Here is a 15,704-nt window from a genome sequence, read left to right as displayed (position 1 = left end):
CCATTTTAGAAAAATAAAAAATACAAACAAAGAAGACTTAGGAAATATACACCAGCAATACTTTCAATACTTTGATGTATATCCTTCCAATTTTTATCTATATTTTTGAACTGTTAAATTTTTTTCAATTAACACCATGTAATAAACATTCTTCTATGTTTATAATTGCTAAATGATTAACTTTGTGGGTGTACAGCATAGTTTTAAAAACAGTTCAATGTTGAATTCAGCCTATTGCTAGCTTTATGTAATTATATGTGAAGACTATGTTGAATGTCATTGCAGGTATTTCTGTCATATATCCTTAGGCAGTTTTTCACAGTCTTAGAAATAGCATTTCTAAGGGACTGGTGGACATTTTCTAGATCTCAAAGAATTATCATTTAGTTAAAAGTTTGTAGTCTTTGCATTCTAAGGAGGTCCTTCGTGTGTGAAATTTAACATAATTAACCAGTTAGCTAAAACCTTAATTCTTGAAAAGCAGGTCTCCTCCATTCACTGATGGAATACTTGACAGGGGGATGCAAAAATGAATAAAACCTTGTGCAGTGCAAGTAATAATTTACTGTAATATGCAGATTTGTTATCAAATAGAATACAGTGTGCTTAAAATCTGTACTGGATGGATGCACTAAGACCCTTAGGCTGTGTTGAGAGCCTAAGGTAGTGTACAAAACAGTGATTACTTGCAACATTTCTTAATGAGAAAAGAATGTATTTTTTATTAAGTATTTGGTGGTTGAGGAACAATACAACCCACCACCTCTCTTCCTTGATTACTCATGTTTCTCACTCAGAAGGCTGCGTGCACAGTTTGCTTACTTTTAGCATGTAAATTTGGAGGCAATGTACCGAAGTAGAAGAAATTTAGAAATGACTGATACAGCTAACATGGGAAGACCAAAAAAAAAAAAAATCACACTAACGGACAACTTTCCTGAGAAAACAAACAAGATGTCACTTGGGATAACCATAACGTCAACACTACGGTGTCATGCCATAAGCGGAGGCGGTACAAGTGTTAAAGTCAGCACAGGCCTCCACGTTTCAACAGACGCCGCAAAACCTGGGCAAGTTTTCAGGGGGTGACACCGACCCCCGGCCAGGCCCAGAAGACAGGGCAGATGAGGACAGCCGTTAGGAACTGCGTTCACGTCACGCCGGGGAGCCGACGCACAAAGCTACGTCCCCAAGCTCTCCCTCGGGGCCCCGCCCACTCCTCGTCCTAGAGCCTGCTGGGGGCCCAGAGAGGGCGTGGCCAAGGGTGAGGAGAGGAGACCGCGCAAGCGCACTCAGAACCGAGTCAATTAGCCAACTATTAATCTCGCGAGGGTTGAAAGTCGGTGGCGTAGGTAGTTGTCCTGGATGCTGGCGAGATAGATGATTTCTACCAGAGGAAGAAAAGGAGGCGGCGAAACTAGTTCCTCGCGTCGGTCTCTTTCGCTTTCCTTTCCCCTTACCCAACCCTCCGCCCTCCCGTAAATTAACCCGCCTTCCCTGACCTCGGTGACCCAGGTGGCCCCGCCCACTCTCGTCGACGTGATTCCCGCCGTGAGGTAAGCGCCGGTCGAATCCCGAGCCCCGCGGAAGAGGAGGAAGACGAGACCGGGAGGCTGCTGGGCAGGGCTTAGGCTCTTAGCTGAGCCGCGGCGCAGGGGCGCATTCGGGTGGTCCTCTCGCACTTCCGTCAGCTCGTTGCGACGTAGCCACCCAGGCCTAGGCCTCCTCATCTCTGCCGGGCCTCTGGCAGCAGCGGGTGACGCAGACGGAACATCATGTCGTCCGCGGCCGAGCCTCCACCACCCCCGCCTCCCGAGAGCGCGCCTTCCAAGCCAGCAGTCTCGGCCGCCGGCAGCGTGAGCAACAGCAGCAACAAAGGCGGCCCCGAGGGTGTCGCGGCCCAGGCGGCTCCCTCTGCGGCTAGCTCCGGCCCCGCGGACTCCGAGATGGAGGTGAGGGTGGCTTGTGGCGCGGGGAGAGCGTGCAGGGGGGCGAGGAGCTGGTTCCCTCGCCCAGATTTTAGTGCTCAGACGCAGAGCAGTACTCCACCCCTTCGGCACTCAAACTCGGCCTCAGACCCTTTGGAACCGGAATGATTCTTTCACCCTTGCGCCCTTGTGCTTAACCTACCCACGCCGACTCCTATGGATTTCTGGCATTTCACATTTACATTACTTATCTCTTTAGCGAACCTTGCCAAATCCTCGAACCCTTTTATTAAACAGATGTTAGTGATTACTGAGGCAGAGAGGGATCTACCCGTTTTTGGTTTTTTGTTTTTTTGTTTTTTTTGTTTTTTCCCGGTAGACTCCCATAATTCCCTGGCCCATCCGATTCTTGGTTTTAGTTTCCACTAAACTTGCGGGATGGGCGAGGGAGATGCCCCTTAGTAGTCAGGGAAGGATGCACCGGGTGGGGAAGGCATTTAAAAGCTGCGCATCCGAGGATTCAGGCCTCCTTTTCTTAATCCCGGTCCTTGTGGGGGCGGTATCTGTTCTGGGCAGAAACAATGGCTAGAGCTGGATGGCCGAGTGCGCAGTGGGGATAAGCGGGGCGCAGCTGCTCCTGTGAAGGGAACGGAGGCTCCTCCCAAGCACTGTTCCTTTGGGAGGGAAGCGACCGAGGTAGCAGCAGCCGTCGTGGACGCCCATTTAATTTTGAGTCGGGGGATGGATGGGAGGATGGATGAATTGATGAATCTGGGGCGGTTAGCTTTCAGTCCAGCGCAATTCCTTTTTTGAGGCCTTGGCCTTTTTTATTCACTTATTTTTTTATTTTTTGAAAATTGGTACCGCTCGCTGCCGAGCCTGCTTTAAGGACTGGGGTTGGCCAGGGTATGGTGACAGTGCTGCGGGGGTGGAAAGTTTGGGGAGTTGCCAGGCGGGTCTCTTGGGTATGCTCCAAGACTGTGCGATGTCTGGGAACAAAGTGATTGCTTGCTCCTTCCAAATTTTATTCCTGGCCTTCGATCGGTTTTGAGATATTTTAAAGTCGTAGCCCAAAGATTTCTGGGATTTTTCCATCCTTAAGATACAAGGGGTGAAGGTAATACTGCTCTAAAAAAAATGATCTTTTATGCAGTATTAACAAGTCAGTAAATGGAAGTGCAGTTTACTATTGAAGCGTTTTTGGCACAGCAGAGTTCTATTTGGGCACCCAAGGTCTAATCTAGAGTGAAGTAACATGTTAATAGTTTATGAGCGAACTTTTAGTGGTGAGGGTAGGTTTTGGTGCAATAGAACATTGATATCCTGTACTTTCAAGTGATTTTAGATCTGTTTCAAATTCCTCACTAGTGTTGCCTTACTTTTCTTACTTAAGGTTTAAAGTGGTTCTTCGGATTACTAGGGCTGTTTAACTTGGATTCCAGCTCCATGGTGTGGGGGTTTGAAGATCCGTCGCACTGAAAGCAGTTGTGTGTAAATGGACAATTCTCTGCACAGTGCTGTCCATAGTTTCTGTAAGCTTCTCAAAAGAGTCTCCATTCAAATTTTGGAATAACAACCAGTGTCTCACTAGAGATGTTATTTAGATATCAGAAAGAGTAATAAAGCCTAATTTGGCTTTTATTTGCTGTTTTTAAACTAAAGTGGAATTTAAGTATGGACATTCGTGTTTGATAGCCAGTACCAAATGAAGTCCAGGGTATTTTTATTTGCTCTTTGAGGAAATTAGTCTTCTGATAAGTAGAACCTGTGGTAGAACCCAGGTCTGGCTCTGAAACTGATCCATTTCCCACATATTTTACTCTCCTATTCTTTCAAGAAGGATGTTTGACAATTTCATTTCTTAAAGAATGACAGTTATTTTAACCTTCTCAGTACAGGAACATTAGTAATTTCATCTTTCATAAGTTTCTTCACTGACTAATTTTACCCTGGATTTTTTTTCTCTGCATGTTATAGTGTGATTAAAAAATTTTTTTTAAGTAAATGTACTTTCAGTCTTTTCTGAACTGAATTTGGAAGTCACTGAAGTTCCCTGGTAAAAAACAGATTTGAGCAAAAATATGTAATATATTTGGCAGTCTTAAATGCCTTTTTCTTGTTTGAAAGTAGAATTTAAGGTGGGTGTTTTTCAAAATTAGAAAACAAATGAAATCTTGCATTCACGAACTTTTTTTGACAAGGCTGATCTTCCCAGAAATGTTAGCTAGCTTTCACATGTATTCAGTTAAGTTTTCATTTTTGCTTGGATACTGATAAGTCAGGGAGTAATTCCAGTTTTTGTTTATTATGATCTTTTTGGAGTTGTAGATTGAGCCTGTCTTTGCCTTTTTTCGCTATTGACTAGACTGATTGATAGATAGGTACACTAAATGCCGACAGACTAGGCAGATAGACACACTGTGTATGTGTGTCATGTGACCTCAAGAGTCTTGGAGTCCAAATCCCCCCCCCCTTTTTTTTTTAACTATGGAAGAAATAATGACTACTATTGGAAACCACATTTTATTTTTTTAGGGTGTATTTGGCCTTTCATGACATCCAATACTATTTTGTGAAGTAGGCTTACAGGTGGCTTTATCCTTTTTACTTGTGGAAACCAGAGATTTGTGATGAGCATAAGTTACGGTTACACAGGTACCTAAAGCTCTTAGCAATGAAGTTAGACTAGAATTTAGGTCATTTGACCTCTTTACTACTCTGCCACCTCCAGCCCTCCCAATTTTTTAATCACAGGTAGCTTTATTATAATACATAGTACCAAGCCCAGATTTGTACATTGTTAATGAAAATTATTCTTTTACCAACTATTCTTAGTTGCTGTTTTGATAGGTGAGTGGAACTTTGCAGTATAGTGGTTGCTGTTTTTTGTTTGTGGCATTTTGAATGTCAGGGTGAATAAATTCACAAGATAGGATATTTACTACCAATTTAGGAATCAGATTGTTAAAGAGTATTTGATTTAGGATGCATGAAGTTTTTTTATATTTTTCCAGAAGATGGAAATCAGCATGACTAATGATGCTGTATTTCAGGTTTATAGTTACATACAAGCAAGGTAGATACTGCAGTTTTATAATTAAAAAGGAACATGATTTCTTCATAGTATATACTATTTAATTTGGTTTCATAATTATTGAGTAAAAAAAGAGACAGATTTGTTGAAAGTTATTCTTTTATTCTAGGATGATGTAGATTAATAGTCTTGTGTTGTTTAAATCTTGGCCAGTAGCCATGTAGTTTACATATTTGGGTTAAATAGGTTGTTTTCATCATGGCGTTTAATTTCATCAAGATATCCTATCAGGTTAGATAACAGCCATTTGAGTATCTAGCAAGTTTGCAGTAGAAATGTATTACTTAGAATGTGTTTTCAGCAGAAATTAGTTTAATAATGATGTGTTGACTATTTTTGAAGAACAATCCATGATTTTTCTTTCCTACCAGGAAGTATTTGATGATGCATCTCCTGGAAAGCAAAAAGAAATCCAAGAACCAGATCCCACTTACGAAGAAAAAATGGTATGCTCTAGGTATATGAATAGAGTCTATAATTACTTAAATTAAGTGACTGAATGGACCAAATTTCTGCATTTAATTTTTATAGTTGAGGTACAGATACAGGATACTGTAACTTTTGTTGTTTGCATACGTAAAGTACTTCTATACAAATATAGAAGTACTACATAAACACACAAAATAATATCATATAAATATTTGGGTTATTTTATCTCCCTTTATTTTATGATTTAGTATCAGAGAGTGGGGAGAGTAAAAGACCAGAGAAGTAGTAATTCAAGATGTGTGTATTCTGCATCTATTTACCATTGTACTCTAATATTTCTTCTTGAATAGTTCGATCCTTGTCATTGGTCTTTTCTTTTCTTTTCTTTTCTTTTCTTTTCTTTTCTTTTCTTTTCTTTTCTTTTCTTTTCTTTTCTTTTCTTTTCTTAGGTTTTATTTCTAGGTAATCTCTGCATCCAATGTGGGGCTTGAACTCACAACCCCAAGATCAGGTATCAAATGCTGTATTAACTGAGCCAGTCAGGCGACCTCATCATTGGTTTTCTTTAAACTGAATTCTTCTCAATATTTACCTCTAGCCCAGATGCTTCCAACCATTGTATTTTCATTTTTTGTTGGACATTTAAGTCCCTTTGGTACCTCTTACTTAGGAATATCCAAAATTGAATTTATTCTGTGCCTCACACATATACTTAGTGTTACCTCAATCAATGACAGTTCCTCTTAATATATACCCAAGCTGTCTATAGCAGTACTTCATAATTTTAATAATCTTGCAAGTTAAACATCATAAATACTTCTCTTTTTCCCTTATTGCCCTAATTCATTTTTCTTCTGTTTCATGGGTTATTTCGTTGGCTTCTGTGTTTGCTTCCTTTCTTATGATCGGGCCTCTTCCAGATCTCTTCATACATTTTTCCAAATTTTTCAGTCTCCTAATCATTTCCTTTTTCAACATCATGGTCTTGACTAACATTTTCTTTTTTAAATCAAGCTCCCCTGTCATCTGCTAGCTCCTAACTATAGGTAAGTAAGTCTCAGTATCCACGCTTTATTCTTGAACCAAGGATACTGAATACTACTTGAGAAAACTGAATAATAGTGCTGATTGGTACCAAAATAAATTTATGGTTTTTACTCTCAGGCTTTCGGTATTTATTGCTCAACAATCCCATTTAGCCATTTTAAAACTTTACTTACTATTCTGGTTAAACTTTCTATTCCATTTCTGCCACAGCCTTATTTTCAGTCTTCCTCCACAAAGAATTACAGGCTTTTCTTCAGTTTATTTCCTATTTCCAAACATGTATGGCCTCTGCTACCCTGTGTCATTTCCTTTTGTTTCAGAGAGAGAAACTGGTTTAAAGCTATTGATTTTAATCTTCCATTTGATTTTATGATTCATGTCCTTCAGGTTCCTAATCTTACTCTATTTTTACTTTTTAAGGATCTGTTTTTTCCCTTTAAGATCTCACATCATTTTATGTTAATATTTTCATTCACAACCAAGGTCTTTGCCTGTTTTTCCCTCAATATTTGCCATAATTATTCTGTAAATGTTGTTCTGAACTCCTCCTTGGTTCTTTGCAACTAGTTTATAATCCTACTACTACTTGAATGAATGAGTAGTGAGAATTTTGAAGTCATTGATCATGTGTAGAACTATGGTGAACTCTGTACTTAATTCCTTAAGGCTGTAGTTTCAAAACTTGATCATGCAGATCAAGTTTTGGATATTTTTGCTCTGATGGGTTGTGAAGCACTTTGAAAATCTTAAGACATCTAGAGCCATTAAGGTTTTTGAGCATTAGAGATATGTGATAAGATCTAAGAATGGGGGTGGAGGGGACCCTCTTCTCTGTTGAAACATCATGTCTTAGGACTTTTCTGGTCATCCCCGTTAAAATTTTAGTGCCATTCCCAGTTCCTTTTATCCTGCTTTATTTTCCAAGCATTTACCTTCTGACCATCTTAAATAATGCCTTACGTTTATTTTTGATACTGGAATTTGATGAACAAATGTGCCTTTTCTGGTAGATACACAAAAGTAGTTGCTGAATTGAAAAGCTATTTAAGAAGATAATGTTGATTGAAAACTTTGGAAGAAGTGAAGACTACTTAGTGATTTTTAAATACTGCAGAATAGCACTTCCCTTAAAATGTCTAGCTCTGACCTATCTGAATTAATTTCCATAGCTTAATTTATCTTGATTCCAAATATAATTACAATAAGTGAATAGATTTTTTTCAGGCCCAACATCTGCTAGTTGCTTGTCTTTTTTATTATATACATATAAAGAAATGAAATACTGTAAAATACACATAAGTATATTATCAGTACTTTAAAATAATTTTTAATCTTCATAGGGTACCTGGGTGGCTCCGTCAGTTAAACATCTGACTCTTGATTTCAGCTCAGGTCATGATCTCATGGTTTGTGAGATCGAACCCCACATCGGGCTCTAGGCTGACAGTGCAGAGTCTGGTGGGGATTCTCGGTCTCCTCTATCTCTCTCTGCCCCCTCCCCCCTTGCATGCTCTCTTGTGCATGCTCTCTCTCTCTCAAAATAAGTAAGCTTAAAATTATAAAATAGTTTGTAATTTTCAAAAACAAAAAACTGAAGCTTGTCTTCTATAGGAAATTATCATGGAGAGAAGTATGCTGATTTCAGTGATCTTAAGTTTTTTTGGTTGAAATTCTTCCATTCTCTTAGTGTGGTAATAGAGAAGATTTCAAATGGCAGGTGTTAGAAATGAAAGGAAGAAATAGTATTAATAACTGCATTGGGTTAGTGAGTATTTCATGAACTTAATAGTTTTTGTTTTAAAGTAAGCTCTGTGCCCACCCAGCATAGGGCTCGAACTCATGACCCTGAGATTAAGAGCCTCGTGCTCTACTGACTGAGCCAGTCAGGAGCACCTTAAACATTTTCTTTCTTTCTTTATTTCTTTTTTAATGTTTTATTTGTTTTTGAGAGAGAGACAGAGCATGGATGGAGGAGGGGCAGAGAGAGAAGGAGACACAGAATCGGAAGCAGGCTCCAGACTCTGAGCTGTCAGCACAGAGCCCGACGCGGGGCTTGAACTCACGAACCGTGAGATTATGACCTGAGTCGAAGTCAGGTGCTCAACCGACTGAGCCACCCAAGCGCCCCTGGTCAGGAGCACCTTAATAGATGTATTTCAACCTGATGCCTTTTTAAAATTTGGCACAGCTTAACTGATGAATGACCAACACATTTTTTTTCCATTTCTGAATAAATTCACTTCTTTGAAAACTGTTTTAATTTTTTAATGTTTTTTGGTCAGCCAAATTGCTGTATAATTGACACACAACAGTTTTAATTTTAAGTTAATGAGGTTTGGCAAATTTATGCAATTAGTTAGCCACCTTATAGTCATGATGTAGGACATTTTTATTATCCCGCCCAAAATGAGCTCTTGTCCTTATCCCCTTGAACACTCCAGATGAGCTTTCTATCTCTAGCTATAATTTCGTGTAAGTAAAATCATAGTACACAGTCTGTGTTTGTCTTCTTTCACTTAGTATAATGCTTTTTTGTGTGTGTGTATATATATAAGCTATAATGCTTTTGAAACTCATCTATGTTGTATGTCTCAGTAGTTCCTTTTTGCTGAGTTTATTGTATAGGGGAATGTTGAAGCTTTGATTTCTGAAGTTGTATTAATATTCTGATAAAATGTGTCTTAAAAACTTTTTGCAGCAAACCGACCGAGCAAATAGATTTGAGTATTTATTAAAGCAGACAGAACTGTTTGCACATTTCATTCAGCCTGCTGCTCAGAAGACTCCAACCTCACCTTTGAAGATGAAACCAGGGCGCCCACGAATAAAAAAGGATGAGAAACAAAACTTGCTATCAGTTGGCGAGTGAGTAAGAGTTTGTATTTCATAGTTGAAACAAACTTATTTTTGATAATCTTTATTAGAAACATTAAAATCACTTCATTAAGAATTTACTTCATTAAGAAAATTGTTTTAGGGCTGTTACTTATTTGGCCCCAGTTGTTGGCTTGATAAGATGTAGCCATACGTGTATAAATAATTAAGAATAATGCATAATGCCTTAGCTGTTACAGCATTATACTGTTTGTGGAATTCAGATGTCATCCATTCCTTGGAGAGAAAACAAATGCAGAGTGTAAGCAACCTGTTTAACATCCCTTAGAAGTAATTAGAATAGTCCAAGCTTGACTTTCAGTCTGATTTGGGATAGGCCCTAGTCATAATCCTCAAACATGCATCAAGTGGATTGCTTTTGTCTGAAGTCTGTGCTTGTGTATGGAATATAGTGATGATTTATAACACAGCAGTTTGTTTAAAATTTTTTATTATACTTAGTTGTCCTTCTGTAAATGGAAGTGCCAGATTGTATCCTGCTCTTAGGTGGTTGTTTAAAATGTGTAAAATACCTCTTAACATGTTTGGTTTATAAATACTGCCTTGGAATTTTTGTGCTGGTTGGATAATCAGGATGTTTAATTAGTAATAACTAATAGATTTAATATTAATAGATTTAGGGCAATCTCAGTTCTCTGGAATGACCATGTAATTCCCAAGGTGAAAAATGAAAAATAATCAGTAAATACATACACTTAAAAGAGGAAATTACAAACTCACCAATAACATTAAGTTTACCACACAATTTACAGAAACACGTAAGTGTGAGCTATATCTTGAAGGGATTATGGTCAAAAGCATAAGCATAATACCTTAATCTTACTTGGATATTCCAGTCATCTAATCTATCTTCTTACCCATTGTGTGTAATCAGAGTGCTTTTGTTTTAATACTTATGAAACTTTATAAGAGACCCTTGTACTTCAGGTGTTGTATTTAAATTGTTCTGACTTGAGAAGTTTCAGCTATTTAAATAGCATCAGATGTCGTGCTCTGGAAATGTGAACTACTATAATGGGTATTTTATAGTGTAGTTAATACGTGATGGAAAGAAACACTTGTATTAAGATTATATAACATAAAGGTATTCTATAGTAAATATATATTGTTTAGCTTGGTCTTACTAGTGTTATTGGGGACAAGGAGTCTTGGTTTAGCACATTTCTTCTTTAACCTTTAGACTGTCTTAAATGGAAATTTAGCTTATGTGAACTAATTAGGGTGATGGTACTGGCCTTAAGTATAAGGATGTGTGTGTGTGTATATATATATATATATATATATATATATATATATTTATTTATTTTAATCCATCATCCACAGTTATGTTCAGTTAACCCTCAATTTGAAGTAATAAGCACATTCTAGCCTTTATCTTCAGTTTTATGACCATAATAATCAATCATCTTGATAATAGCCTGTGAGGAGATTTTATTTAAAAAAAAAAATAAGAAAAGAAAGTTAAAGTTCTTTCTTAGTTGGAAGTGCCTGGATGGCTCAGTCAGTTAAGCATCTGACTCTTGATTTTGGCTCAGGTCATGATCTTACGAACCAGTTCCTGAGATCGATGCAGTGCCCTGTGTTGACAGCAGAGCCTGCTTGGGATTCTCTCTCTCCCTCTCTCTGCCCCTCCCCTTTCTCTCTCTCAAAATAAACGTTTAAAAAAAAAGTTCTTTCCTAGTTTATGGAGAATAAATTGGAATTGAGGGTAGATCTTTGTATTAAGATTTATAGGGCTAAAAGGAGGAGAAGTATGAAAAATAACTAAGACATTCTACTTTGAAGCACATGAAACAAGAATATTCTTGCATATATTTACTGCCTTGGTCTGAGTTTCTGAAGAATTCTTCTGAGAAGGCTAATTATCCTCTTCTTTCAAGCATGTAGTTTTGGTACAGATCAAACTATCACTTAGATTTAGAAATTACAAGAGTGGCATAATCTACTGTTTTCTAACTTAAATGAAAATATTTGTTGGAAGTATGAAGGTTCAAAATTGGAAGCTTCAGAATTGGAGAATTGAAGTACTTCTAACCTGAGCCCTTTAGAGATTAAGAAATTTGGCAATATTAAAACTGCCGAAAATTAGTTTTTAAGGGGCTGTATCTGATTCTCTTGGGATGTAGAATCTGGGCATTTGTAATAGGCTTTGAGTAGTTCTGATGAAATCTTGGATGAAGAGTCATTGCTTAAGCACTAAATTTCTGTTCTGCATATTCTGCAGCTTTTGCTGAAAGTTGTAGATTTAAGTATATTTATTTTTAATGGCATAGTTGACATACAATGTTACATTACTTTCAGGTGTGCAACAGTGATTCCACAACTCTCTATACATTATGCTATATTATTATCACAGTGAAAGTCACAGTTATATTTTTAATTTTTATTTTTGAGTATAGTTGACATACAGTTGACATTAGTTTTGGGTGTACAGCTTAATGATTGGACAGATTTATACATTATGCTGTGTTCCCCATAAGTATAGTTACCATCGGTTCCATTGCATCACTGTTACAATATTATTGATTGTGTTCCTGTGCTCTGCTTTTTCATTCTGTGACCTACTCACAGCATAACTGGAGGCCTATATGTCTCTCCCATTCACCCATTTTGTCCACTGCCCCACCCTTTTTTCCTCTGGCAACTCAGTTCTCTGTATTTACAGTTCTGATTTTGCTTTTTGTTTATTTCTTATTTATTTTTTTAGGTTTCATTTATGAGTGAAGTTATATGGTACTTGTCTTTCTCAGTCTTATTTCACTTAACATAATACCCTCTAGGTCCAACCATATTGTCTCAGATGGCACAATCTTATCCTTTTGAAAGTTGTAGTTTTTAAAATGTGATTTCTGGAGCTTTTTTTTTTTTCTTTTTCCTGGTGGAAATACTTTAAAATATAACTTCAAACTACAAATTATGAAATTTTTCTGACTGCGTAGTTCCTTGAAATGAGATTACCACATTACTTCAGGTGTTACACTGTTGTAATAATTGCATTATATGTATTTTAGAAAGCCATGTAAAATATTTCAGGTTTAAATTTACTAATATCTATTGTTCCACTTTTCTGGTCTTAATGTAAATGCCTCTTAAAAATTATTGTGGAATCTTGGTCAGCCACTTGACTATTATGTTGAAATAGTAGCTGGTAGTTAAAACTAAAGTGCTAATCAGTTGATTTTATCATGAACTTGACAGCTACCGACATCGTAGAACTGAGCAAGAGGAGGATGAAGAACTCTTAACCGAAAGCTCTAAAGCAACCAATGTTTGCACTAGATTTGAAGACTCTCCATCATGTATGTTATACATATTTATAACTACTTGATTTTTTCCAGAATCCCCTTTGAAACATTCTTTGGTTAATGTTTTGGATTTGTTTTGATTGTAATTTATAAAGGGAATTTTTAGTAATCTTTTGAAATTTATTGAATGTGAAATAAATTTCAGATTTTTTTTGGATGGGAGTGGTAGCATATTAATAGCGATGCTGTATTTCAAAGGGGCATAAAATGCCATTGTGTTTGTTGTTGCCTGAATGTATGTGTAAAACTAGAAATGGATTTTGCCTTGTTTTTGCCCCAGATAAGAAAACTTAATGTGTAAAGAAAAGCACTTCATGAACACTTGGGTTAACTGATCTCAGGATTTTGTATTAAGTTAGTTTTAAATTTTTTTCTGAAACATTTGTTTTTTAATGGTTTTCCTAAAGAAAACCTGGTTAACCAGATTTAAGTTTTACATATGTATAATTTTGTCTGGTGGCATGTTTGTCTTTACTGAAGCCTATAGTTTTTTGGGGTTTTTTTGTTTTTTTTCCTGATCTCCTTTCTCTTACTACTGGATAACTTGTTTGTGTGGTCATAATGGTTGTTAACCAACAGCAAAACTTTATAAAGGTCACTATAGGACCTACAGTTTGGACTTGTTATTTAAATTAACTGTAATTTTAACTCTTAGCAAGTTGAACTTCAGACAAGACAGGATCTGGTTAGAAATTCAGCAATCTGTTTAAAGTATGTATTTTCAGGGTTTTTTGGCTGTGGAATACCCAGTTTTCATTTCTTTTCATGAAGTTAGAAAATAGAGCCAGGTGTTTGGTGCAAAGGGAGAAGGAAATTTGAATTATTTGGGTTGTTTCTTTCTCACATTTCTACATTGTAGCTAGTTTTCCCAGAAAGCAGTGGTTTTTGAAAGACGATAGGGTATAGATGTGCATATTTAAAAAAAAAATCTGGGGATTATGATGTATATACTTAGTAATTTTTCTGGGGTGGGAAATGTGTAGTAAACCCCAGAAGAGATATTGTCTCTTTTGAGCCTGTTAAAAAAGTAACTTATAAAAGGTAAAGGAAAAACAATTTCTGTATATCTTGTCTTATTTCCCCTTTGTTAGGAGGAAAACTAAATCCCCAGAGAATGTCTATGGGTTATCATGGAAGGTGAAAACACTTGGTTTAAAAACATTTGTGATAACATTAAAAAAAGGATATAAAGAGCAAAGAGAGTCTCTAGTACCAATATATATTGGTAACGTAAGAACTGAGTGATTGGGGTAGGTAATCTGATGCTTTGCAGTCATGTTTTTTGCACTTGGTTATTCTCCTTATCCGTCCGCTCCTTCTCGGCTCCAGATCACAGTGGTTGCTTCCAATGACTTGCAAATTGAAGACAGGAAAGTCACAGAGTAAACCTGTGCAAGTCCAAGTTAAACCCAAGTATCAGATGAAAGGGACAGCCTTTCTTTATTTCTTGTGTCTTTAAAATGTGCATTGTGTTTTCTCTCTTATTCTCAGATGTAAAATGGGGTAAACTGAGAGATTATCAGGTCCGAGGATTGAATTGGCTCATTTCTTTGTATGAGAATGGCATCAATGGTATCCTTGCAGATGAAATGGTATGTGTTTCATAGTTTTTTAGAAGGCCATATTTTTGTAATTAAATCCTTTGTACCATGAAATTTATACAAGTTAAGACAGTAGAACATAATTTTTGTTGATTACAATCTAGAACTGTTAGCAAACTAAACTCTGTCAGACTTGCTTTAGTTGCAGAAGCAGAATCTATACTTCAGTTGTGAGAAATTATTATTTATAAAAGTGTAATAAATTTAAAAGTAATACATTTTGAGAAACATGTTTTTGACAGACTTTTGTAATAAAATGTTTTGGCTGTTTCCCTCCACTTCTGTAAAACACAAGTAGGCTCATTGATTTCTCATCAATGAATATTTTCTCAATGTGGCAGCTTGTATAATTCTGTCTCAAAACATTTACCTCGTTTACTACTTATTAGTTATGTAGTGAAATGTTTCAAAATTTCCATACAGCGATAGTGCTAAAACACTTAATTGCATGGAGTCAAAAGAAATGGGTCTTCTAGCCCCGCTATGCGACTTTGGGAAAGTCACTTAAACTTCTGGGCCTTATGGGCATGGTAGTAGTACCTCCTTATAGACCTCTGAAGATTAAAAAACAACACTGCTGAGCTTGACACATATCATGTGCTTGCAATTTGTTAGTTATTACAAACACAGCTTTGCTTTTGAATATTTTTGTATGTCGGGAAATACAAATATGGATGTCTACTTTGTTTTTGTTTTTCATTGCTTTGTGGTTACTCTTTCAGGGCTTGGGAAAGACTCTTCAAACAATTTCTCTTCTTGGGTACATGAAACACTATAGAAACATTCCCGGTCCTCATATGGTTTTGGTTCCTAAGTCTACATTACACAACTGGATGAGTGAATTCAAGAGATGGGTACCAACACTTAGATCTGTTTGCTTGATAGGAGATAAAGAACAAAGAGTAAGCTTTTCATGTTCCTTTACATTTTTGATATTAAAACAATTTGAATTTAGGTTTAGGGGAGGGGGGTAACTAGAAGAGGTTAAAAGAGAAGGAGTCCAATAGTAAACTTGGGTCTTCACAAATATTCATAATTTACAGATGTCATATTATCTTGGTGGTCAAGAATCCTACTGGGGAAAAGGAGTTGTAGACTGTATGATGCCATATGAATATAGTTTCTTTTATTTTGAGATTGGTTGTATAAAATCAAAGGGCATGTTCTCATTCTAGAAGCACAATCCTTGTTTAAAGAAGTTTTGAGTTTGAGAAGTGGTTGGAAATTTGAGGAGCCAGATTTTGTTTAGATTGATATGCATAATGGTAATTAATAGTCACGGTATTTTTTAAAGATGGATTGAGCCAATCACAGTATTTTGGTTAGCTGGTGTGGTATTTATTGAAATAAGTTAAAATGTTGGTTAGTTGAAATTTTTTGGAAGGAAATAATGATACTTTTGAGA

At 36.8% G+C, this 15,704-nt stretch overlaps 1 protein-coding gene across 1 annotated transcript in view; it reads left to right on the top strand.

Annotated features, from left to right (window-relative positions):
• The first annotated feature begins 1,775 nt into the window (after positions 1-1,775).
• SMARCA5 (SWI/SNF related, matrix associated, actin dependent regulator of chromatin, subfamily a, member 5) overlaps positions 1,776-15,704 on the top strand; it is a 37,304-nt gene continuing 23,375 nt past the window's right edge. Inside the window, exons 1-6 of the mRNA XM_015081889.3 lie at positions 1,776-1,952; positions 5,394-5,468; positions 9,197-9,363; positions 12,592-12,692; positions 14,190-14,290; positions 15,022-15,201. Of these exons, the coding sequence (XP_014937375.2) occupies positions 1,776-1,952; positions 5,394-5,468; positions 9,197-9,363; positions 12,592-12,692; positions 14,190-14,290; positions 15,022-15,201 (801 nt within the window). The remainder of the gene's footprint in view (positions 1,953-5,393; positions 5,469-9,196; positions 9,364-12,591; positions 12,693-14,189; positions 14,291-15,021; positions 15,202-15,704) is intronic.

Source organism: Acinonyx jubatus, chromosome B1, assembly GCF_027475565.1.
Source record: "Acinonyx jubatus isolate Ajub_Pintada_27869175 chromosome B1, VMU_Ajub_asm_v1.0, whole genome shotgun sequence".
Classification (NCBI taxonomy): Eukaryota; Metazoa; Chordata; class Mammalia; order Carnivora; family Felidae; genus Acinonyx; species Acinonyx jubatus.
Note: the sequence above shows the minus strand (reverse complement) of the source record. Positions and strands in the feature narration are given on the sequence as shown.